Raw genomic sequence first — 24,604 nt, forward strand, 5'->3', positions numbered from 1 at the left:
CTGTTAGAAAGAAAAAAATGAAACAGAAGAGCCTTTTTTGAGAAGGCAGAATCTACTCTCATTAATAAGGATAATTGCATTTGCTAAACACTTACTATGTCCCAGGAACCGCCTTTAAGAGCTCAAGCTCATTTAACCCTAACAATAACTCTATTATTCCCACTTACAGATAAGGAAACTGAGGTTCAGAGAAACTAAGCAGCTTGGTTCAGGTCATACAGCCAGCAAGAAGCGGAGCTGGGATTTGAAGCTGGGAAGGCTGACACACAAACCTGTGACCTTAACTAGAATGGTTTTACCAGGAATTCCTGCAACTCCCCTCCACTAAAACAGGCTACACGTGGCCATGAAAATACAGATACCACTAGAATCCTATTAACAAGAAATGGCATTTCCACAACACTTCAATTGCTCCGCATTTCCCCTTTACACTTATTTGGCAGTGCCCCAGATGCTCCCTACCAGGGACACTGATTCACCCTTCACTTCCTAATTAGCAGTGACCTCAGGTCCCAACAGTAGCAGGGAGGTAGGGATCACTCAGTTCCTTCTGCAATACAGCTACCACTGTATTTAAGTCCCCCCAATCTGGTATAAACTCGTCCTATTCCTAAAGAGTCCTTCAACATTCCATATTCTCCCTCTGCCTACCTAGAAACTATAGCATCTATAAAGATTCATGAACTAGATTTTTCCCACGATTGGAGCCAGATCGTTAGGTCCTCACTGAGACAGTCATTGCAAATCATCATTCACATGCTCATAGATGTTGCCTATCTCAAGATAAATGCTTCAGGAATTCAGACTTTTTTAAAAAAAAGTCTCTCCTCACTGCAATTTTCAGATTCTTTTCTGAATTCTATACAGTCTTTTAAGACATGATAAACAAAGTGATATGCAACACTAATGATTTTATTTTGCTTCAAACTGGTTGTGTTTTGACCAAAACAGTATTGTATAGTAATAATGATGAAACGTAGTTACCATTTAGTGAAAAGTTACTACATTTCAAGCACTAAATTGAGTACTTTATTATCTCATTTAATTCTTACTTTACATGGCTACTAGCTGTTTTTATACACAAGGAAACAGGCTCAGAAAGCTCAGGTAATTTGACCAATAGCACAGTGCAGTATAGTAAGTAACAGACAGAATTCAAACACCCAGGAATGTCAAGCAATGTTCTTAACTGTGACATAAGTCCCACCCTTTACATTTTTAGATTTTTTGCCTAGCATATCTTCATTAGTGAATCACAGTAAGATAAAAAAAAAGAAAAAGAAAAAAAAGATAGCAAAAGCTGTGCTCTTAGAGCTTGATTTAATTCCCACGTACATTTTCCGCATACCTACTAAAATCTCATTCTGTTTTAAATATTTCCATTTCTTGAAACTATGAGTCATTTGCATTTTTCACTTCTGAAGCACGGATGGGGATGATGATGGTAGTGCCAGAACAGCGGCTGCAGCAATGTTACTAGTGGTGGTAGTGGGGCATGGGTCGGGAGCATGTGCTGAGCCTGACACCATGGTTGGCACTGGCATATATAATCCAATTTAATCCATGCAACAATTCTAGAAGATAAGTATTATTATCTTCTCTTAATGATGAACCCTAAGGTCTAGAGAGGGGTTTAGATATTTGCTCAAGGTCCCTCAGCTGATAAGTGGCAAAGAGGGGTTTCAAACCCATCTGTCTGTCTCCAGAGCCCCCTTTCTCAACTCCTACATCATTTTTTCAGTGTATTACCTCCACCTGGAAGGTTTTTACCTGAGAAGCTGGCAGCCCACGTGATATTGAGGTTGAAGTTTTTAGAGGCATTGATGAACATGTCCAAATCCCTATTTTGCTGATGAGAGGTACAGATAATTAGAAAATTAATTATAACAGTTTTCAGGTTTTAAAATGAAGCAGTAATAAAATTTTACTACTCTCATTTTTCTTAATTTCAAAGCAGATATTCTACAATGTCTTAAGAGAAATTCACACAGAAGAATTAATATAATTTCTAACCAATATAAGCAATATCCCGCAAATATATTTTTTCTCCTATAAAAGTATATGGAATTTAATGCTTTATCAAATGTCTAACTCCATGAAAAAGTATCTTTTATTTATTTATTTTTTAAGGCGAGGTAACCCTTGGTTGACCTCGCAGACTGAAAGGACCCTGTCAGCTTATAATCCTTTATTTTTTATTTTTTATGCCTACAGCACCTGGTCTTCCTAGATGGTCTGTCACCCAAGTACTAACCAGGCCCGACTCTGCTTAGCTTCCGAGATCAGATGGGATCGAGCTTGTTCAGGGTGGCATGGCCGTAGACGAAATAGTATCTTTCAAAATGACCCTCACTAGAACACAGTGACTTAACACCTTGCAACCTATGTTAGGGGAATCAGCCTCCTAAAGATCCTCTGGGAAGCAATTTCCAAATGTCCAGACAGTAAAACACTTGATCAAATGCCCCAAATTACATGTATTTATAAATTCAACCTATGTACTTCTGACCTGATAGATTATATACAGTGTAAAGTTCTCCAAAATGTAAATGGTTTTTTAAGAAGTATATAAAGCTGAAATAAACTAAATAAAAAATACTCTGACTATATTTATGATTTTAATAAAATTTTTCTCACTAAAAATATTATTTCGAAGATGACTAAATGTGTGTTGTTAGCTTTGAAAACCTTGTTTACCACTTAGAGATACAGCAATTTGAAGAGCTGGTTTAATTTGATTCTTGGTTTTAATGGCTGAAAAAGATATCTCTGAGAATTGTGTTGAGCCAATTTAGCAAATAAATCTCTTTCTTGGGGGTCAATGAATCATTTTTGCGAATGAATCAGATGTTGTATTTTTATATTTCATAAACGAATCCAATCCTGCTGAAATTCTTCATTTTGTAAGATCATAAAACAAGTTAGAAAATTAAGATTTTTAAGGGTGTTGTTTTGATAGTTTTTACAGGACAAAATTAAATGGAAACATTTCCAAATAGTCATTTTAAAAATGTGATTTCCAACCAGAAGCTTCACAGAGCAGTTACCACCTCATTTATTGATATACCCTCTCCTTCCTCTTGAAGAGATAGCTCAAGTGTTTATTTTTAATTATTTGCTGGCAGCACACTACTAACAATTACTTCTTTCCGTGGAAAGGATAAACTTGAAATCCTAGTGCTTTAGTAAAAGACAGAACACACATACACTGAATAATTCTATTAAATATTATGTCATATTAAATATTATGTCATAAACAGAGAGGTCCAAAGATTTTCATGGTCACTCCCCACCTCACGAAGAAGTATTACCAAGAGTCTACTACATTTATTTAAAATAAAATTAACAACATCAGTTACCTCCTAAAAGACTGAGCACCTCAACCACTTGTTTATGAATTAGGTAGCAAATAAATTTCATGTGATGCTAAAATCTTATCCTAAAATCTCTCCTTCCTAAATTTTCTTAAACTTAACACAGCCACTCAAATGATATGCCTACAGTTTTTCCGTAAAATATTTTCATTTAAAGTCATGTATTATTTCTATTTCTAAACCTATTCACTCCTGAGAATGAATGCATCTTCGCTAGTATTCTCTCTTCTTAATTTTATCATTGAAATAGAATACAAAAAACAAGTCTTATTTGCATTTAATTGCATAGTAAACATCCCATACTGTGGACTTTATTATATTACTGATTTATTTGTTTTTTAAATTTAGCAATGTTTTTTGATAAAAATTAATTAAGAAATACACTTTGGCTTATTATCATTCCGTTTTCCATGTATTATTTGCCACAATTACTGTGATGGAAATTTTGTAATGATAAATGGTTTTGTATACATTGATGAAAAAAAGAAAGTTCCAAGGAGGCTCGTAAATAATTTATCATCAAGTTTAGAAAAATTTCATTACATACTGGAGTATTAAATGACTTTATATTTCATTGAAGAAATTGTATAGGTGTGTCTTCATGTTCTAGAGGCTTCACTTTTGAATGTCATGCTGTGTTGGCTTCCTTCTACTACTAGGTAGTACCTTACCGCAGGCTGGGGTTCATCATTAACGAAAGTAAATATAAATCCACATTTTTAATAGTCGTTTTAATAATTTCGATTATTTCTTAATTTTATTTCTGGCTGATTTCTTGTTGGACCCAACTAAACCTTTACTGTTTTTACCTTGTAATGAGGCTAACAACTTATTCTAGGAGCAGGAGTGTCACCTCTGCCACCTTCCTTGTATCACTGGAATTAATTTCAATCCACTTTCTTTGTGGGTGCTTTTTAAGCCTCTGATCCACTTGAGTAAATCTGGGCTCTGCAATCTGCCACTCTGATGGGAAGAGTGCCCCTTGCAGTTTCTTCTCATTTTCTGTATGGGGATGCAACGGGCTAATCAGCAAACCAAGTGTGTTGAATCAGTCTGTGTATCAGATTCTGGTAAATCTTAATAACACTGTTCTTGCCTTTTAGACAGAAAGAAGATAAAATTGCAGAGTCTAACATTTCTTTCCTATACCTCTAAACATCATCCTGTGTGCTCCACTCTAGAGACCACTGCTAAGGCAGTGCTTCTATACATAATGACCAAGAAAAAGATCCACACAAATTCAAAATAAAGTAAGAAGACTTTTAACCTTACTTCATCAGGTGTAGCCACAAAATTGATGGCTGTGTAATAGCGGTCATCCTCCTGTGATAGGCTAAAGGTGAACTGATAGTCAATAAGAAGAGTATCTATAGAAAGAAAAACATGTATATTTAAAAACTGAAATAAACAGAATAGGTCTCTAAAGATACAGCTTGATTTTCTCATAAATATTCAATAGCCAGGAAAGCACTTTTGGCTCACTTATACCCAGGGACTGTGGGTTTGTCAAAGGAAATCAAGTCTGTAGGCAGTATTACTTTGTTTGGGTTAACCCACCATACCCTCCTGATATCAAGACTCTCGCTGAGATTTAAGCTCCAGCCTAACTCATCTACAAGTATTAACTGAATATCTATCACATGCTAGGTTTTGCTTAAGGATACAATGCTATAAATGGGGAGCTGTTGGTAATTTTAACTGTTTAAGAAACTACCAAATGGTTTTCCAAAGAGTACTATTTCGCATTCCCACAAAGAACATATGAAGTTTCTCCACATCATTGTTAAAACCTGGCATTGGCTTTTATTTTTCAAAATAGATAAACAGATTATAATGTATCAGATCACAAAAAATTTATTGATGTAGTTTCGGGTTCCACATGGTAACTAAACATTAAAAAATGGCCAGTTTTCCGGTTTTGGTATGGTCTCAAAGGATAATAGTCATAATTATCTGAAAAAGTCATTAAAATACTCCACCTTTTTCCAACTATATGTCTGGTGAGGCCAGTTTTTTTTAATGTACTTTCACCAAAGAGATGGGTTGCAACAGAATGCAGAAGCAGATGTGAAAATCCAGTTGTAGTCTATTAAGCCACAGTACTGGCCTTTGACTCTAGTTATTCTAGGGTTATATCTCATTGTGGTCTTAATACACATAACTAAATGTCTAATGATGTTATCCATTTTTTTAATGGGTTTATTGACCATTCAAATATATTCTTTAGTGAAATGTCTAATTCAAATTTTTGCCTGTTTTTAACTAGAAATGTCTCCTTATTCAGTTGTAAGAGTTCTTTTATATATTCTGAATATAAGCTCTTTATCAAATAAATATATGCTTTGCAAACATTTTCTGTAGTCTGTGGCTTGTTTTTTATTTTTATAATGGTGTTTTTTAAAATAAAAGTTTAAAATTTTGATAACTCCCAATAAACTTTCTCTTTTATAAATTGTGCTTTTGCAATCATATCTAAGAACTCTTTCCCCTACGCAGGGTCATAAAGTTTTTCTCTTGTTTTCTTCTAGAAGAGTATATATTTTCATATTAATATGTTCCAACTGAACATCAATTTTGAGGGGACACTATTCAACTCAGGAAAACAGGTATATAATTACAGTGCATAAGCAAAAACATTAACTCCTTTTTCTCTGCTTCCATAATCTGACCTACTGTGTGGATTCTATTGGAAGAAAATGCATTAACCCATAAGGACCTGGTCACCTTCCCAGATAGCTTTACCTGTCACTGTAAGTTAATCATTAGATATTTTATTTTATGTATTAGAGCCTAAAGAGGTGGTTAACGAAAATCAGTTTCAGACAGAATAACTTCAACTATATTTTAAGAATTTTTTTTATCTATACTCTAAAATATGAAATATGGTGACCCCTCAACCTGCTAATGACAAATGAAATAAAGTCTCAAGAGAATATAAGGAAATGAGAGATGCATATCTCTATACTTTTCTCTGTCTGCTACTGACATATGAACATAAACCACAACCACAATTAAAGCAGCTTACCATAGTATCTATATATTTATTAAACTTAATAGCTGTAGACACATCAAATTAAGGGACACTTCCATGGGTGGTTGCTATATTCCTAGAGCACTTACCATTCTCAAACCAGGTTAAAGACAACAATGAAGTTTTACTGAACTACTTTGCTTCTAGACAAATATGAATTACAAAAACACTTACAATAACATGTTCCTTTGAGAGGATTTCCCTGGTATCGATTTTCTACCTCACATCTAGAGGGGAAAAAATTATGATTATTTTCTAATTGTTATTTAAAAGAGAATATATTCATTTTAAAATCGAGCAAATTCTTTAATATAAACTGCAGTTTTTGAGTCAGTATAATTAAATTCTTCATTGTTACTCAAATCAGATGAACTAATAAGAGTTTGCCTTCATTTTTAATGCTGACTGCCCAGCAGTTCACACGACCAACTGATAACCATTTGCTAAAGCACATGAGATCCAAATATAATAAATCTAGACCTTACTTATAATCATGAAAAACACATTTTCACTTTTGTTGTGGACTATATATTCTTATAAAAGAACAGTTAAAACATTTTTCATCCATTCATGAAAGATTCTCCCTGGATAAACTAATACTGTTCTTTAAATACAAGTGAGAGAAGGCTAAATGCAAGGAATCTTTCTTTTTTTTTTAACCTTGAACATGGTTCACCAATCTGGAAAAAAAAAATAAGTTCTAGTCAAAAAGAAGTATTAATTTCCCCCACAGATATCATCTATGAACACCAGCAAAACCATTTAGGCAGGCACAATGCTATGAACTATGAGGAAAGAAGGGGAAAGTTTGTGTCAAGCACTTTTCCCACATATATGACACAGGGATACTGTGTCCTTTCATCCAGAGCAATTATCAGAACTTGCTTATATCTAAATCTCTTGAAAAGAAAGTCTTTCATAGGATCTATGGCTCACTCCTTTGTTGTATACCAAAACTGAGGACAAGAGTGATTAATTTTGCTGTATTACATTTTTCTGTTTAAAGAAACCTAGATTCAAAAATTAAATTTAAACATGATTGGACTTTTCTTCACATATTGGCTTTAGGACAGCATGAAACCAGTAAACACAGACAGTGGTGTAAACTATAAAATGCAGACAGAGCAACACCCTCCTGAATGCCATTACCAAGGCCTTCATCACTGGTGACATTATTATTACTAGTGTTCCTTAAGAGAAACGGTTTGCCAATGACATATCTGCTTACATTGGTTCAATATTTTGATACTACTAAACATTGCTCTCTTAAGTCTCCTCTTGAGAGAATAAGTAAACCTAGAGCACGTGTTTTATGAGCACGTGTTTTCTGGTGAGGCAGACAGGAACAATCTCTCTTTTAATTCACCAGGACACTAAAAATTGTCACTAGTCCCACTAGTGATGGATGAGAAAACAGAGGTTTAGCACAGTTAAGTGATACGACTCATGAGAGGACCCTACTCAGTGGAAGTACATCCAGGGTTGAAACCCCACCTCTGCCTGATGCTGCATCCTTATGCACACTTCACCAAAGAAGGAGGGATATGTCACAGGGAAGAGGATCATTGCCACTACTACAAACCAAAATGCCAAATAAAAAACAAATGCACCCTCCTGACGAGACAAAAACTGTGTAGTCGGTGAAGTTAAAAGACTAATCCCGCCATCCTCCTCAGATGGAGGCTGGCCAGGCTAGACCTGTCTGAAGTGGAAAGGGCAAAATTCCAAATCGATTAACTCGGGGATTCCTTAGAGCCCATGCAACGAGGCACAGATCCAGCTGATCTGGCTGTCAGTCACTAAACCCAGGCGTGGCCTGTGGCAGAACCCTGGGAGTGTGATACTCACAGCTGGCACTCATCTCCCTTGACGCCCTTGGTGGTGCAGAAGCACTTGCCTGTGTTGGTATTGCACAGCGAGGCGTGCCCATTGCACTTGCATGCTGGGGAGGAGGAAAAGGAATGGAGGTCACAACTGGCTTTAAAGATTACTATCAGAGACTTTCCTAAAAAAAAAATCATTTTATCTAAATTGGATTTGATAGGAAAGACAGATTGAAAGTATTTAATAGTTAAGATTCTTGTTTTTCAGCTAATAATTTATCTCAAATAATGTAAAGACAGCATTAAAAGAACCAAAGTCAAAGGATAGGAGGAAAGATGTTATTTCTGCTCCATCTGAAGTAACCACTATTTTGATCTTTTCAATCGACTGTTTTTCACTATTATGATTCTTTCATTTGTTTAATAAACATCTATGAAGCATCTCCAGTGTGCCAGGTGCTAAGTGTGGGAACAAAGACACAGTCCCTGTCCCCATGGAGATGCTTTGGGCGATGATTACCCTGAGAGGCAGGGTTGGTTAGGCTGTGCTTCACCTCAGCTGAGGTGCCTTCTCCATGATGGTCACTTTTCAAGTCACATCAGGGCTCAGAACTGGGGTGGGATTCCAACAGCAGGTCTGCATTTCAGAGACCCTTCAGAACTCACCCCCCTTCCTTGTCTTCTCCTTAGCCTTCATAGAAAATAACTTGTCATCTTCTTCTTCTACCCATCAACACCTATTTACCTTTTCTCATCCAACACATAAGTGTAAGCTATGATAAATTTAATATTCCAGTATACTCAATACCTTTGCACTTTACAACTTGTTTTTCTGTGAATAAATTAAAGGCATTAGGCTGGAGACGGATATACTTTTACAAGAAATACTGCAGAGAAAAGTATTACCCAAAAAACCCTGTGAAATGGAAGGGTGTAGCCTTTAAGAGAATGGATGCTAGAGTCAGAAATATGAGTGTTCAACTCTTGGCTCAGTTGAGTATGGAGAGGGGATGCAGTATATTAGTAAAAAGCAAAGGCCCCAAGCCAGTTTGCCTGAGTGTGAATTTAGTCTCCTCCACTGAACTCCTTTGTAACTTTGGGCATGCTGTTTGACCCTTTAAGTCTCCATTTACTCATCTATATGATGGGATAAAAACAGTACCTATTTCATAGATTGTTGTGAGGATTAAATGAGATAATAAATGAAACACAGTAAGCATGCAATAAATCATGGGTATTAGCCTTAGCATAAGGACTATACAATTTTAAGAGAACTTGGTGCCATCCATACTATTTTTTAAAATTAATTAATTAATTTTTTTTTTTTTATGGTGACGCTGGTTAACGAAATCCAGCAAATTTCAGTTGTAAACTTTAACAGTAAGGCATATATATATATTTACACTAAATCATGTTTTCTATTGTGGACTGTAACTCTGAAAAATATAGCTAGCTCTAAAGTCTGGACAACTGCATTCAGTATCCACAAATGCCACAGAGGAGGATGTAATTTTTCTAGATGGCAGCTATAGATACAGGATGACAGCAACAAGGCACAGACCCAGCTGACCTGGCTGTCAGTTTAGGCACCTGGAGGCACAACCACGCCCAGCAGGTAAAGTCACATATCCTGGATGTGGTTCTCACCATGGCCATATCTCAGAGTGGGAAGCTGAGCAGTGCTTGATCATGGGGATAATAAAAGCACCTATGTCTCAGGTGGCTGCCCGTATAATGCCTTATACATATTTATCAATAATCTTCTGATTACTATCGAACGCAGTCTATTCACAAGGAATGGAAAAATATTTTTACTGAGTATCTTTTAATCTGAGCAAGAAATTTTATTTAAGAGTGGTAGGAAATGACATTAGAAGAATAATAATAATTGCTCATGTCTACTGAGCGCTGACTACGTGGCATGTGCTGCTCTGTCTGCTTTCATTTCAACAACCACCCTAAGATCCCTATTTTACAGACAAGGAAACTGAACCCCAGAGAGGTTAAGGGATATACTGCTGAACACAGCTCTCTCCTGGCTCTTCTGGGATGAGATCAGATTCTCAAGGGCCATACTAAGGAGTTTGGAGGTGGAATTTGGGGAGTAGCTAGAAATTTTCTTTTCTTATTTTCTTGCTCAGAATCTGAAGGATCTTTCCATTGGAAACCAGAACAACCCAAAAAGTCGTTCATTGGTATCACTGGTCATTTAGGAAAAACACGATTTATATCCTAACAACAGAATGTCCTATTGCTTGCAGGAATCTATTTGACATGCATGGGGAAACATGGGACTATTTAAATCTTTAGACTATACTAGAAGTACTGAGGACTCCAGTTCCTGGTTAAAAACCTAGGTGTGATTTTTTTCCAACCATAGGCTTTCCCTGGCAGGCCTTACAGGGAGAGCTGCCCACCTCACACCAGCCTGGGTGGAAGTTTATGAGAGGAGTTGCGGCCAAGGTCCCAGGACCCCTTGGCTGGCCACCTCTTTCCCATATTTGCTTTCCTAGCTCAGGCGCCTTCATTCCTAGGTCTGTCTGAGCCTTGGGCAGAGGTCTTCAGGAGCCTCTGCTGAGCCTCCTCATGAGGGAGAGGAAGCCTTGAAGACACTTCCCCACTCTCAGTCCTCAGTGCTTTTCCACTCCCAGCTCTTCCCCTTTACCCTCCCTTCCCCACCCCTGAGTCCATAAGAGGCTTTTGCTGAGTCTTTTGTTTGGGTTCCCTCGACAGTGCGACACCTGCCCCTAGCTGCCAGGTCTGTGCTCATACACCTGACCTTCAACCAGCTGATTCTAGAAGAGACCAAGGAGATTCAAATCTTTCTCTGTTTAAGCCTCTTGTTTATATCATTGCAGTAAGTGATTAAAGGCTTAATTCTTTCATTTTTGGTTTGTTGCTTTAACTGGCTACTCTGACACTTGGCAGCTCTGCTCACTTTCTCCCAGGCTTAGCTGAGCTCCTGAAGAGTATGACTTAAGAAATACAGTATCCAAAACCAAGTGGTTACTTTTCTCCTAGATATTCGAGTCACAGTGAAGTACTGTGTTCTGCCTGGGTTGCAATCAGTAGTAACCCTGATGGATAGATTTGACTTACGCTGACATTTTCCCCCGTTGGTGGGATCACCATAGAAGCCAGATATGCAGGTCTCACAGTGTTTGCCCGTAGTCAAGTTCTCACACTTCTCACAGATACTCTGATTAATGCATTTGCTGTGCCCATTGCACTGGCAAGCTGAAAGAAAAAAGAATTTTCAGGGGCATGTCCCATGGTAGAACTGGGTGCAGTAAGTTCTACAAGATTTATTTGCAACTATCTCTTTAAGCTCCTTATTGCTTTTAAATACAAAATCATCGAAACCAACCCATTAGAAACTAGTTTGAAAAATAAAACATCAAAAAAGATGTAGTCCAGAAAAACCAGAAATATACCATAGCAAGATGAAAGTCATAGCCATTAAAAATAATTTTTGTTATTGTAAAAATAACATATATTCACTATAATAAATTTGAAAAATATAAGGGGAGAAAATCATACATAATTCCACCATCCAGAGATCACTGCTCATATCTGGAATGTTTTCTTCTAGTATTGTTTCTATAGAGTTTTACACATTTGTGTTCATGTTAATATTCAATTCTAATTTTTTTACTTAGGTCGCAATTATTTTACCACACTATTTTGTGTATCATAAACAAAACTTTAAATGGCATAATGATTTCTATGAAATAAGTTATTTAACCATTTGTTTACATTCTGATATTTAGTTTGGTTTCAATTTTTTATTTTTAGAAAAATAACCATCTTTATATATAAAATTTCCATAAGCTGAACTAGTAAGTTCCCCGATGCGTATAGGATTTTATTAGAAAGGCATAGAAGCCTGGACCTCTCAGTACTGCGCAGGACAGCTGTGCAGGTTTGCACTGCAAATTCCAGGGGGTACCATTCACAGAGCACACAACCTATACCACCATAAACAAAATCTCTTATTCTGCAGCTTTTTCCGCCCCCACCCCCTGCCAGCTTTATTAAGATATAACTGACATATAATATTGTGTAAGTTTAAGGTTTACATGTGTTGATCTGATACACTTATATATTGCCAAGTGATTATCACCATAGCATTAGCTAATACCTGAATCACGTCATAATTTTCTTTTTCATTCTAATTATCTAAGATCTACTCTTCTAGCAATTTTTGCAGATCTGTCTTAGTTGATCAATGTAATAACGTTTTTTAACATCTCAGCAACTTTCCATAGCCTTGCACTTGTTCTGTTTACCACCTGTTTTTGACCCCAGCCCTGTAAGTATTTGAGTTGTTCTATAGATTGTGGCTGAAAAAACTTAAAAATAATTACATCGGTATGACTGCATCAAAATTACTTAAAATGTATGGGATATATATGTTGTTCTTGTGAAGATGGGGAACTATATATACAGTCATCCCTCCATATCCATGGATGTTCAAGTCCCTTAGTTGGCCCTCTGTATCTGTGGATGCAGAACCTGCAGATACAGAGGGCTGACTATACAGCAAAACAGCAATGCACAACGCATACACAAAATGTGATACCTAAAATTATCTGTGAAAAAAAATCTGTATTCTGGTTCAAGATAAAAAGATTTAAAAAATGATTCTTCCCCTAGAAAATGCCACTGAAATCACGAAGAAATGTAAAAACAATAATAAATCAACAGGAGTATGGGATAAGAGGAAAAAGTACTATCAGAAGTATTGAAGATAATTCTGAAGTATTGAGGAATTTCTAGAAATTATAAAGCAGATATGGCCAACCTGACAATGACACCTATATCCTAAGGTAGGAAGCAGGAGAAGGGGACTGCCAAAGTGACGAGATGCACTTTACCAATTGACATCTGAATAAGCCAGCAGAGGCTGGGAGCCACAGCAGGCCTCAGGAGAGTGATGGACAGGAGGAAGTGTCTCATAACCTGCTCTATGCCTGTTCAACAACTGCCTGAGGCATCTGTCCAGGGACAGCAAGAGGAAAGGTCAGTTCTGTAGGGTAGGCAGGGGAAGGGAGGTTGAGGTCATAAAGAAATACCAAGGCAATGCCCCAGCTATCTTCAGGTTGCCATAACACCCACGGTGAAGGAGCTCTTGACACAAGCATGGACATGCCAAATAGATCCAGGCACCAGGCCTGTTGCTTCCTCCTTCCTCCACTAATGGATGAACGCAGACCAGTCATAACAGTCAGAGCAGACCAGAGCTGGAGAAGACCCTATGGCTGGCTAGCCAGCCTCTTTCTTAGGGACATCACACCACACCTTCACAACAGCTCTAAATACATAATACTGATAAATCTCGATATTCAGTTTTAAATACAAATGAATCTTGAGGAGCTACAAGTATGAGAAAATCTTCAATTTAAGCACCACCTGGATAAACATGCAGAGCAACTAACTCTGAAGTAAGGGTTCGTGTAAGAAACTTAAGAGAACGAGAAACACTAATTTAGCATATTCAAAGAGGCTGGAGAGATTACTGCAATCATAAAATAAGAAAGCAACCTCTGAAAAAGAACCTCACGATCTTTAGAGACATCTTGCAAAATGAAAAAGGATAAAACAAAACAAAATCAGACACAAAACAAAAAACCCTCAATAGGTTAAATAGAACACGCACGGCCAAAAAGCTATCTGTAAGAAAACATAACTGCATGCCAACAAATCTGATCTTCGATGAATCCCAGAAACACATAGATTACCAAAACTGACTCACGCAGAAATAGCCTATCTGAATAGACCTATAAGAGATTGAATAAATAATCAAAAATCTCACGACAAAAAGTCCAAGCCCAGATAGCTTCACTGGTGAACTGCATTAACACTAAAAGAAGAATCAATGCCAATCCTTTGTAAACTCTTCCAGTAAACAGAGGAGGGAATATCTCCCAACTCACTCTATGAAGCCCTGAAACCAAAGCCAGACACAAAAGTCATCACACAAAAAAGAAATCTCTCATGAATACAGACACGAAATCCCTAAGTAGCAAAATGAATGCAGCAACACACTGAAAAGGATTATAAGTCATAAGCAAATGGCATTATCCCAGAAATACAAGGCTGTTTAAATATCTTTAAGTCAGTTATGTAACACATAGTATGAATAGATGAAAGAACAAAAATCACATGATTATCACGCTACGGAAAAAACATTTGACAAAATCTAGCGCCCATTCATGACAAAAACCTTCAAAAGCTAGAAACGGAATGAAAATATGTATGAAAAAATCTAAAGCCAACATCAAACTTAACAGAGAAAGACTGAATTCTTTCCCCCTAATATCAGAAACAAGACAATAATGTCCACTCTCTCTACTTTTATTAAACATTAAATTGGAGTTTCTAGCCACCCCAGTAAGCCCCAAAAACAAATTTAAAGAAGGGTATCCAAATTGTAAAGGAAAACGTAAACTTTCTTTCTTAGCAGACAACATGACTTTGTATGCAGAAAACACTAAGAAATCTACTAAAAACACTAACAGAAATAATGAGTTCAGCAAGGCTGCAAGATACAAAATCAATATACAAAAATCGATTGTATTTTTATACACTAGCAATAAAGAGTCAGAAAATAAAATTAAGATAATTCCGTTCATAATACATAAAGAATAAAATACTTTGTACAGTAAATTTAACAAAAAAAGTACAGGATATGTACACTGAAAACTATAAAACATTGCTGAAAGAAAGAACTAAAGAGATAGATATTCCACGTTCATAAACTGAAAGGCTTAATATTTTTAAGATGCCAATACATCTCAAATTGGTCTATAGCTACAATCTCAACCAAATATCAACTGGCTTTTTGTTGCTGTTTTCAAAAATGACAAGTTCATCCTAAAATTCACACGGAAATGCAAGAAACCCAGGATAGCCATAACAATCTAGAAAAATAAGAACAAAGTTGGAAGACTTAAACTTCTCAATTTCAAAACTTATTACAAAGCTACAGTAGTCAGTACGATACTGGCATAAGGACAGACAGAGAGGTCAATGGAACAGAAATGAGAGCCCGGGAATAAGTTCTTACATTTACAGTCAACTGATTTTCGACAAATGTGTCCCTTAAATTTAATGGTAAAAAATATCCTTTCCAACAATGGTAAAGGAACAAGCGGATAACCATATGCAAAAAGATGAACTGGGACCCTTACCTCACGCCATATGTAAAAATTAACTCAAAGTGGATTACGGACCTAAATATAAGAGACACGTTTATAAAACTTAAAAAAAAAAAAACCAAAGGAATAAATCTTTGTGATTGTGGATTAGTTAAGGCACTGATTTCTTAGATACAATACCAAAAGCACAAGGGATAAAAGAAGATATTGATACATTAGGATTACAAAATGTAAAACTTTTGTATTTTAAAAGATACCATCGAGAAAGAGAAAAACCCCACAGAATGAGAGGAAAAATTGCAAGTCGTAAATTCAATATGGGATTTATACCTAGGATTCATAAAGAACTCTTACAGGTCAATAATAAAAAGACAAATAATGTAATTTAAAAATGGGTAAAGAATTGGAATGGACATTTTTCCAAAGAAGACATACAAATAGCCAATAAGATGCTCAACTTCATTAGTCATTAGGGAAATGCAAATCAAAACCACAGTGAGATACCATTTCTCATACACTAGAACTGTTACAATAAAAAAGATGAACACAAGTGTTGATGAGGATGTGGAGAGCTGAGCCTTTTTACACTGATAAATGAGAATGAAAAACGGTGCAGCTATTTCTTTACATCCTTTGCTTATGTTTTCTGTTAGGTTGGCATTTAGCTGTTTTGTCCCTGAAGGGAGGAGGTTCACACACTCTGGATGACAATCATTTGATATATACATTGAAGATATTTTCTCCCAGTCTGTTTCTTGGCTTTTATTTTTGTTTACAGTGGTCTTTCCTTTACCGAAGTCCTCACAGAGAGCCCTGTAGTCAATGGCACTATCTGACAGGCTCTAGGAGAAATTCTCTCCCACTAACTTCCTGGAAGTCTTTGTACCTGCCTAGCGTCTCCCAACTGTTCTGGAGGCCCATCAGCAGATTCCTGAGTATTTACTGAAAGTCTTAATCAAAGGCCAATTTCTTGAGGTTGGTTTCTCAGGGCAGCCTCTCTAGCAGGCCTACTAGGCCCAGACTGTAGGCTAGCTCAATCATCTATTCTTTCTTGCACCAACCACTGGAAGGGATAGAGAAGGAAAGGGAAGAAAGGATGGGGAAGAGGGAAGTGGGGATGGAGGGAGGGTAAGAAAAAGGGAGGGAGGGAGGCTGGATTTTTCCTCTTGCCAAAAGGGAAAGAGATCTTTTTCCATTCTCCCCTTCTCTTAAGAGTATTTCATTAAGAAACACTTTATTTATAAATCCTTCCTCTGTTCCTTTGATATGTATAAGTACATAAATCTATTTTAAACCTAAATAAGCCTCTTGTCAGCACCATAATCCAGGAATGTTTTTCTTAAGGGCCTAGAACCCATCTCTTTGAAATGGAACCATCAAGGAAGATAGTCATTTTTGGGATTTAGCCTAGATGCTTTGTGCCAAGCTGCAATCACCCACTTGCCATAAAGGTACAAGATATTTTATTGTTTTCTCTGGATAAAGGCATTTAACACAGGTGGCCACCCCAATTACCATGTAAATGCAGAATAAACTGTGAAAGAATGTACAGCAAACCGTGCTGTCAAGTCTTCTCACATGAGGACAAAGTATGGTTCAGCTTAAGAACATGTATATAATAGACTATATCTACTTGGCTATTTATTTAAAAGGTTAATATTTCACTTCGTCTTTGCATTCTCATTAGAGGATTGCCTGTGATGTGATCACAGTCTGGTTTAATACTTATGCAATAATAAAATTGAATTCGTTCTTTTCTACATTTCTGGAGAGAAACTTCTGAGTTGGCAGGAGATTTTATTTTAAATTTTTCTAACAGATGCCGAGATGTGTTTTTAAGTAAAAAGTAAACTGCAGAACAATATATGTCATATGCATAACATATAGCATAGTATTTTGTTTTTAAAAATATAAACTGGTATGTCTTGAGCTATCTATATTAAATTGTTAAAAGTTTTTACCTCTCTGAAGAACTGGAAATGAAAAGAGAATTTCCAGTTTTTATTTTATCTACATCTGCAATATTTAATTTTTTATAGGGAACTTCTTTTATTACTTTTATAATGAAAGCAAAACAATTCATTTGAAATTCTCAGTATTTTCATTCACTGACAATAAAAATATTTTCATGTAAAACTATTTCTCCTAAAATTGTGTTATTTTTATTCTTAAAGAAAATCCAAAGAAATAAGGTAGACCTCAAGGTTTTATTCTTTGTAAATAGGGAGTGAAACATTTGATTTGGATACACAAGACATCTTACCTGGACAATGAATGAAAGACCAGTTATATCTGCTGTCCTCCAGACACATGCTGGAATTGAGAAGAGGCTGTGGATAGAAATTTCCTGTAGGGGCCTGAGAAGGCATCTTCACTGGTCCCTTATAGGAGCCCTCTATGCATTTCCCTTTGCCAGTGTTGCTGGGATCAGTACACCAGCCACAGCCTGGTTGCTCCAAGCAATGACTACAGGTACAGTAGCCTGAACAATTTTCAGCTGTTAAAAAAACAGAAGTTTCAATTCACTATCACATGTAAATTTGAATTCATTGCATGTGAATTACCTTTTTAATAGACTATTCAACTTCTGTCAGTCAAAATTCTTATTCTATTGTAATTATTTAAACAACATAATAAACTTGAAGAGCCCAATACTTTGCCCAACATGCAACAGGGACTCCTCCCCTCCTCTTCTTATCCCAGAACGCTGGAGGCAGAAGGGATCTTAGCAGTCACCTATTAGAAAGCACTTTATGAATTAAGAATAAGATGCGGCAACCTTACATGGACTGAGCAGTATGATCTGAAGTTGGGCTTGTTATTTCTAGACTGTGGTCTACCCTATATCTATTTACTTGTGTCTTTGTGCTTCATTCTGTATGAAGATTCTCATCAGGCAGTCTCTGGACAGACCAGAGGAGAAGGTCAAGTCCAGTCTTGTCCCCATAACGTTCAAAGGCTGATAGCACTGCCCCGCAGCAGGAGTTGTCGCTCATACACAGGGCACTCATGTGTGCCTAGAGCTCATTTTTCACTTACGGGGGCAGCTGCTCATGGTATACCACTCCATACACTGGCCAAAAGGGAACGAGGCAACGTAGGCATTGGAGTCCACACACTGCTTCATGTTGCTGCACCACATGCACTCGGAGCTGCCGCTGGTGCACTCTCCACACGCCGTCCGCAAGGCACATGGCGTCCGGCACTGCTTGGCACTGTGGTTCGCTGGGAAGTAAACCCGAGAGAGACACTTAGAGCCCCCACCATGTTGGCTAAGGCCAAAGGCTTTGCAGTGTGGATTGCGACCCACTAGTGTGTCATGAAATCAATTCAGTGGGCTACACTAAATGAAAGAGAAAATAGAAAACATTAGAGTCACCATGTAAAGTTTATTTATATTTACAAATATACAGTCAAGTATATTTATACGCTTGGGGAAAAAAACTTTTTCTTTTCAAGGAACATTAAGGACAGACGCGAAGAAACAAGCTAACCTTTCCATGTGAGCAGGGGTTCTAAAGCTCCTTATAGGGGACCCAGAGCAAACGTCAGGGGTTTTACAACCCACCTGAACATGCAAAATTGTATCCTTGTATATCCTGGTGGAAGTACCACAGCATTAATTAAATACACCAAAGCATGCAGGATCCAAAATGGCTGAAAAGCTCCTCTACAGGAAGTTCAGAAATCACATTATACAGTGCTATAAATTTTCTTCTACACCTCTGTATTCCAACAATTACAGTGCTTTCCTAAAATGAGACATGAGGTCAATGGAGCCCAGCCTCCCAAAAGTACCTGCACAATGCCAGCTATTGCTTTGAGTCCCTCTGCAGGAGGAGGATGCTTGCTTCAGGCTTGTCTGCAGGCTGCAGATGCTGCCCCTGTGCCTGCCTTTCTTTAAGAAGCCTAAATGTAGCCCAGAGGACAGATTCAAATCTGTGAAGCTACTCAAAAGTGTTCAATCCTTCAGTACTCTCCCATAGTTTTAGCATATCAGGTTTGTTTGTTTTCTTTCACAGAACTGCTCTCATCGTTTTCCTCCCCACTGACACTACCTTTCTGTTCACTGTCCTATCTGTCCCCTAGTCTGTTCTGATCTTTTCTTTGCTTTTATTTGCATTTTTTGGTTCTTTATTCCACAACATTTCTCTGTCAACACCAAGAAATTTGCCTTTCAGAGCAATTCTTAGTACTTTTTTATGGTCAACAAACCAACCAATTTCATTGTTAATTAGACTATTAGGCTCTTCGAGTAGTGCTAGTTATTTTTTGTTTTGGTGCATGGTTATACTATTCAGAGCCAGAGACTACTTTCTTTTTCTTCTAAAATTCTGGGTTATACTCTGCTTCATTTGCTTGAAATCAATACTCCATCTATTTTTCATAATTATTTCACACATCTCAATACTTAACTATGCCTTCCACAGTTTCTCTTTCAATGAACTTCCAGTAATGCATAATTTTCCCCATACACTTACCAGGCCTTTCACAGACACTACCATTGAGTGGGTTGATGCAGGTTGCAGCCTTCAAGCCCCGAGTACTGGGTTCTGATAAGATTCCACAGAATCCGGCATCACTGGGCTCAGATGGCATCCATTGTAGCAAACTATTTGTGAATGGGGACATATCTTCCCAACACCAGTAGGACACATTGATCTTCCGAAGGCCAACCCACGGGGTCAAGGTAAGCTTGGACTATAGGCAAAAACAGACACAGCTATGAATATAATCAATGTCTTGACCAAAATAGGTTTCTATATAAAAACCATGAAGTTACATATACCCTAGATATGGGAAAAGTCCCTATCCTAACTCAGCTGTGACAGATTAGGACAAATCATCATTTTTATGTTATATATCATTCCTGGCACTTATACAAAGAACAAAAATATAGCTCAGAAAGGTAATATATCAAAAATTTCACAGAATAGCAAAGCAATAATCAAGTTCTAAAATTTCTACACCCTATGACAAATGCTATAAAGAGATGGCCACCCCCAAACTTGGTTTAAATGTCTATTCATACATGAAACCATCTAGCCAATATTTATGAAATGTTGGTTATATGTCTATCCTCAAATCACTGACTAAGCCTGTTTTGGGGCAGTGGCCAGTTCAGATGATTGAAGAGCCTCACCTTTAGCTGGGGGGTACTGGCTGGCACCGAATATTATGGAAAATAATAGGACAGTAAACCCCTTGGAAAGTCTCTGTCTCCCACACTACTAAAATTTCCTACCAATTGCATTAAAAAAAAATTAATTAAAAAGTAATAAAAGTACAAAGTTCAGCTGAGAAATGAAAGAGATTCCTAATTTCGGCACTTAACAAAACAATATATACGATGTATTTCCATTTTTGAGAGGAAAAAATATGCATGCCTATTAAAAGACTGAAAAGAAATGAACACACCCAAAAGCAGTTATTTTTAGTTGTAATAAGTAATACTTATTTTATTTTTAATGTTAGTATTTTCCAAATTTCCTTTTAATGTGTATTATTTTTTAAGTTAAGAATTAATGTTTTTTAAAAGTCCTTCAACAACTCACTTCTCTTTGCTTTCAAAGCAATTAGCACTGTAGACAAGGCCTCTCAAGATTTGGCCTTGATCCCTCATGAGGTCCAGTTATAGAAATTCCCTCCCACCTAGCCTGCAGCCAGTCATGCATCATTACCTGCAGCTTACCCTTCTACCAAAATACAGAGAGCCCTTCCCTTTTCACTTTCTCAGCTCACTCCTTCTCACCTCTGGGGGTTACCTTTTTCTGGCTATTAGCCAGCCTCTGCCCTAATGGCTAGGTTGGGTGCTCTTTCTTGTTTATCCATGTAAGCCTGGGCTCCAAGTCTAGACTGATAGCTGTGGGACTTTAGTTGTCTCTCATCTGTCAGTCTTATCACAAGACTGTGAACTCCTGTTATAAAAAAGGTAGTCCCAGCAGATCAGACTACTCAGAACCTTCTAGAGCTACGAAATCTGAGGAAGAGAAAAGAGGGACCAGAAGATATGACATCTGTGCCAGCTGGGACAGCTGAACCCTTCTAACCAGCTATTCTTTCAGACACATGGAATTGGGAGTTACTGGTAATGAGCAAAGTTATAAGTCACCAATTTTCTGAGTGACTGACTGCAGGTAACACCAGATGACAGTCAAAGACATAACGCTGGGAGAGGCCTGTATTTCGGGTGAGGCCAAGAGAAACAAACAACATGACAGTTTCCAATGGAGATTATAAAATTTGAAAAAGCTCAAAATATAAAATATCAAATGTGGCCACAGTGTCTCCCTAAAGTAACCACATTTATAAGGTATTACTAATGTGTGAGTGTCCACACCATACCAAATTTGCACCGGAAAAAAAAAGACTAACTGGAGAAAAGTAAAATACAGGGCGCCTCTTACCAGTCGCAGAATGACCCTCTGGGTGGTATCCAGAGACTACACTCTATGTCCTCACCTGAAGAAGTCTGTACCAAAGGAAGTGCTGCCCATCCTCCTCCTGCCTGACTAGAAAAGCATTCCCCTGAACTGCTCTGTACCAAAGCCAGCACTGTTAAAAGAGTTTTGTCCTGTGAGTACCTACTTAATTGAGAGTAGGACCACAGTCTAGAACTCTGGACTTAAAAAGACCAAATGCGATTGTAGAATGTCAACTACAAGCCACTTGAGAGCACTGGGAGGACATGAAAAGAACTTGGGGTCTTTCTGTGCTCAAAGGCTTAATAAGTACCTTCTCCAGGGGCTGGCCAGGCCTTAAATAGACTCAATAGGATGTACATTTCTTAGGGTGATGACCATTAAATCATATTACACATGAATAATGCTGGAAATCTGAGAGACACAGGTGGCTTAACTCAACCTAGTTAATTAGAAGGGACATTGCCCTCTCCCCACAGCAGAACCTAGGACTAAAACAGATATGAAATTATCTACTGATGTCACAAGGATGTGTATATGTACACATTACAGTTCGATGACCATGTAAGTATTCAAATATCTTATAATTTAATAGATATGACCAATAAAAATAAGTGTTAAAAATCTTAAGAAAGAAAGTATTAAAAGAAGAGAATATGACAGTGCAGGTCCACTGTCTATTACACTGCACATACATTCCTCCTCCGGTCAAGCACATCACAGGTAAGCTGTACTCATGCCCTCAGTAGAAAGGTGGATACTAGAAATTTAAGTTCTGAGGATTTTAACTCACCATGCTCTGAGATGACTGCATTATTCGCAGCTGCTTAAGGACGAATTCTACCTTCTTCTGGGATGTAAGAGAAGCCAAAAAGGCATTGTGGTTCCTACAGGACAATTTAGCATTGTCATAATTCTCCTTTGCAGTAGTAATTTTCAAACACGAGTTTACAACCAAATGCCAGCCAATGCCACAGATATTTTCTTTTATAAAGAAGAGAGAGAGAAAAAAAATTTTAGAAATTACACAAAACTATCATATTACTAGTTCGCATTACTAAAAACCTAAATTTTTTTGTGATTTGAGTTCCACGTACTTGATGTGGATGTGGTGAGGGCATCAGACACATCATTAAGCACCAAATACAGAATATAAGAACTTTAAAAATGTCTATCAGTTATATCTTCTGAATCTCAACAAACATATTCTGTTGAAAGAGCTCTGTCCTATGATTATCTACTTAATTGAGGGTAGGACCACAGCCTAGGACTTAGGACTCAAAAAGATCATCATGTGTTTTACAGAAAAACACCTATTTGGTGCCAGTATTTTATAATCCTCCTTCTGAAGAACAATTAGGAAAGGTGGGTATAAAACTGCAAGAATGGAAATGAGTTGGTAAATGAAAAAGTCTACAGTCTTCAAAAGTTGCACTGTTTTCATATCAAGTGGAAGGTAAAATCAAGTGGACAAATCATCCCAAAAGGGAGATAGAAAGTTCCTCTTAGGGGAAAAAAAACTCAAAGTCATACGGTTACAGCCCACAAATTAAGCCTGTAATCTGCTACTGTGATCATCCTGAACCCACCCAAAGAACTGCACAGAAGCTGTGAATGCTTCCTAGAAGCCAGTGAATGTGCAAAGCAACTTCACCAGAACCAAAGTACTCTGGAGACACCATCAACAAGGTTCACTAACAGTCAGTGAGACAAATGAAAGATACCACGGGACAGGGATCATTTAAGAGCAGATAAAGACTTGCTTCTCAAAGTGTGGCAACAGTGTCACAGCTCTTTAAAATGTAGATTCTAGGTCTCACCAAGATTTGTACCAGAATCTGACTTCTAGCAAGATCTTCAGGTACTCTACTGTGCATTAAAATTTGAGATGCCATAAGATAAAGAACAATAAGCTCACTCATGCAAGCTGATTCAAGTATTTCCAGAGGACATTCAAAATGGGCCTATAGAGCCAATTGCCCTGCACATGCCTCGGATGTTACGTGGAGCCACGGAAGCCCCACTTCCTGGACATCTCGAGTGAGCAAATATATCAAAGAGTTTCAGTCATGGCTTGCTGGCCTCAGGCCCTCTAACTCATCATCTCAAACCTCAGAGATGCCATAACTTGATGTGTTTGGGGCTGGAGATCACCCCAGGAAGTGATGCTGACACAAGAATCTCTCTTCTTCTTGTCAGAAGGTGTTGACAATCTAACTCCAGTGGTCAATAAGAAGTACTCTTCACGAAGTGCCCAGCAGATTGGCTGCTGAGACTGCTGCACTCTATTCTCAGGTTTCCACAGCAGAGTGGGGTGAGGACAATGGAGTAGGCTCAATGATATGGAGTCAAGCTGTCATTCAACTGTCCAGAACAGATGATGCTTCACTTTATTTCAAAGGACAGTAAGAGCAAATACTTAAGAACTATATTTTTGTTTTAGAAAGGCTGCACAGTACTGGTGGCGTGTGTGTGAAGTCTTTGGACCCACATACAAGATGCCCCTGCAAGACCTACCAGGTAGGGCGATGCACTCCTGATTCCGGGGCTCCCACTGGCAGTTCTGGTCCAGGGCACAGCTCCTGCAGCTGGTCTTCTTGTTACAGTAGTACATGGGGTTATCCTTGGGGCAATTCTCATACCTGGAAATGGAGATCTAGAACACAGTGGACAAAAGCTTTTCTCTTACATCCACAGAGAGAAGTCACGATGAAGACAAAATCTAACTGAGGAAGCAAACTGCAAACAGACAAATAAACAAATAAGATGCAGATAAAGCAGCGCTGCAGTGCAC

The 24,604-nt window shown here is 37.7% G+C and overlaps 1 protein-coding gene and 1 pseudogene across 1 annotated transcript in view; both read right to left on the bottom strand.

The window, feature by feature from the left end:
• Positions 1 to 24,604, bottom strand: part of ATRN (attractin) — a 144,538-nt gene that overhangs the window by 41,397 nt on the left and 78,537 nt on the right. Inside the window, exons 14-23 of the mRNA XM_039863851.1 lie at positions 24,328 to 24,466; positions 22,604 to 22,794; positions 19,870 to 20,089; positions 18,428 to 18,613; positions 17,652 to 17,885; positions 11,328 to 11,465; positions 8,254 to 8,347; positions 6,580 to 6,632; positions 4,647 to 4,741; positions 1,771 to 1,849 (exon numbers count right to left, since the gene is read on the bottom strand). Of these exons, the coding sequence (XP_039719785.1) occupies positions 1,771 to 1,849; positions 4,647 to 4,741; positions 6,580 to 6,632; positions 8,254 to 8,347; positions 11,328 to 11,465; positions 17,652 to 17,885; positions 18,428 to 18,613; positions 19,870 to 20,089; positions 22,604 to 22,794; positions 24,328 to 24,466 (1,429 nt within the window). The remainder of the gene's footprint in view (positions 1 to 1,770; positions 1,850 to 4,646; positions 4,742 to 6,579; positions 6,633 to 8,253; positions 8,348 to 11,327; positions 11,466 to 17,651; positions 17,886 to 18,427; positions 18,614 to 19,869; positions 20,090 to 22,603; positions 22,795 to 24,327; positions 24,467 to 24,604) is intronic.
• Positions 2,206 to 2,324, bottom strand: LOC120604012 (uncharacterized; annotated as a pseudogene).

The sequence above is a fragment of the Pteropus medius genome, unplaced genomic scaffold (genome assembly GCF_902729225.1).
Source record: "Pteropus medius unplaced genomic scaffold, Ma_sr-lr_union100, whole genome shotgun sequence".
NCBI classification, from domain to species: domain Eukaryota; kingdom Metazoa; phylum Chordata; class Mammalia; order Chiroptera; family Pteropodidae; genus Pteropus; species Pteropus medius.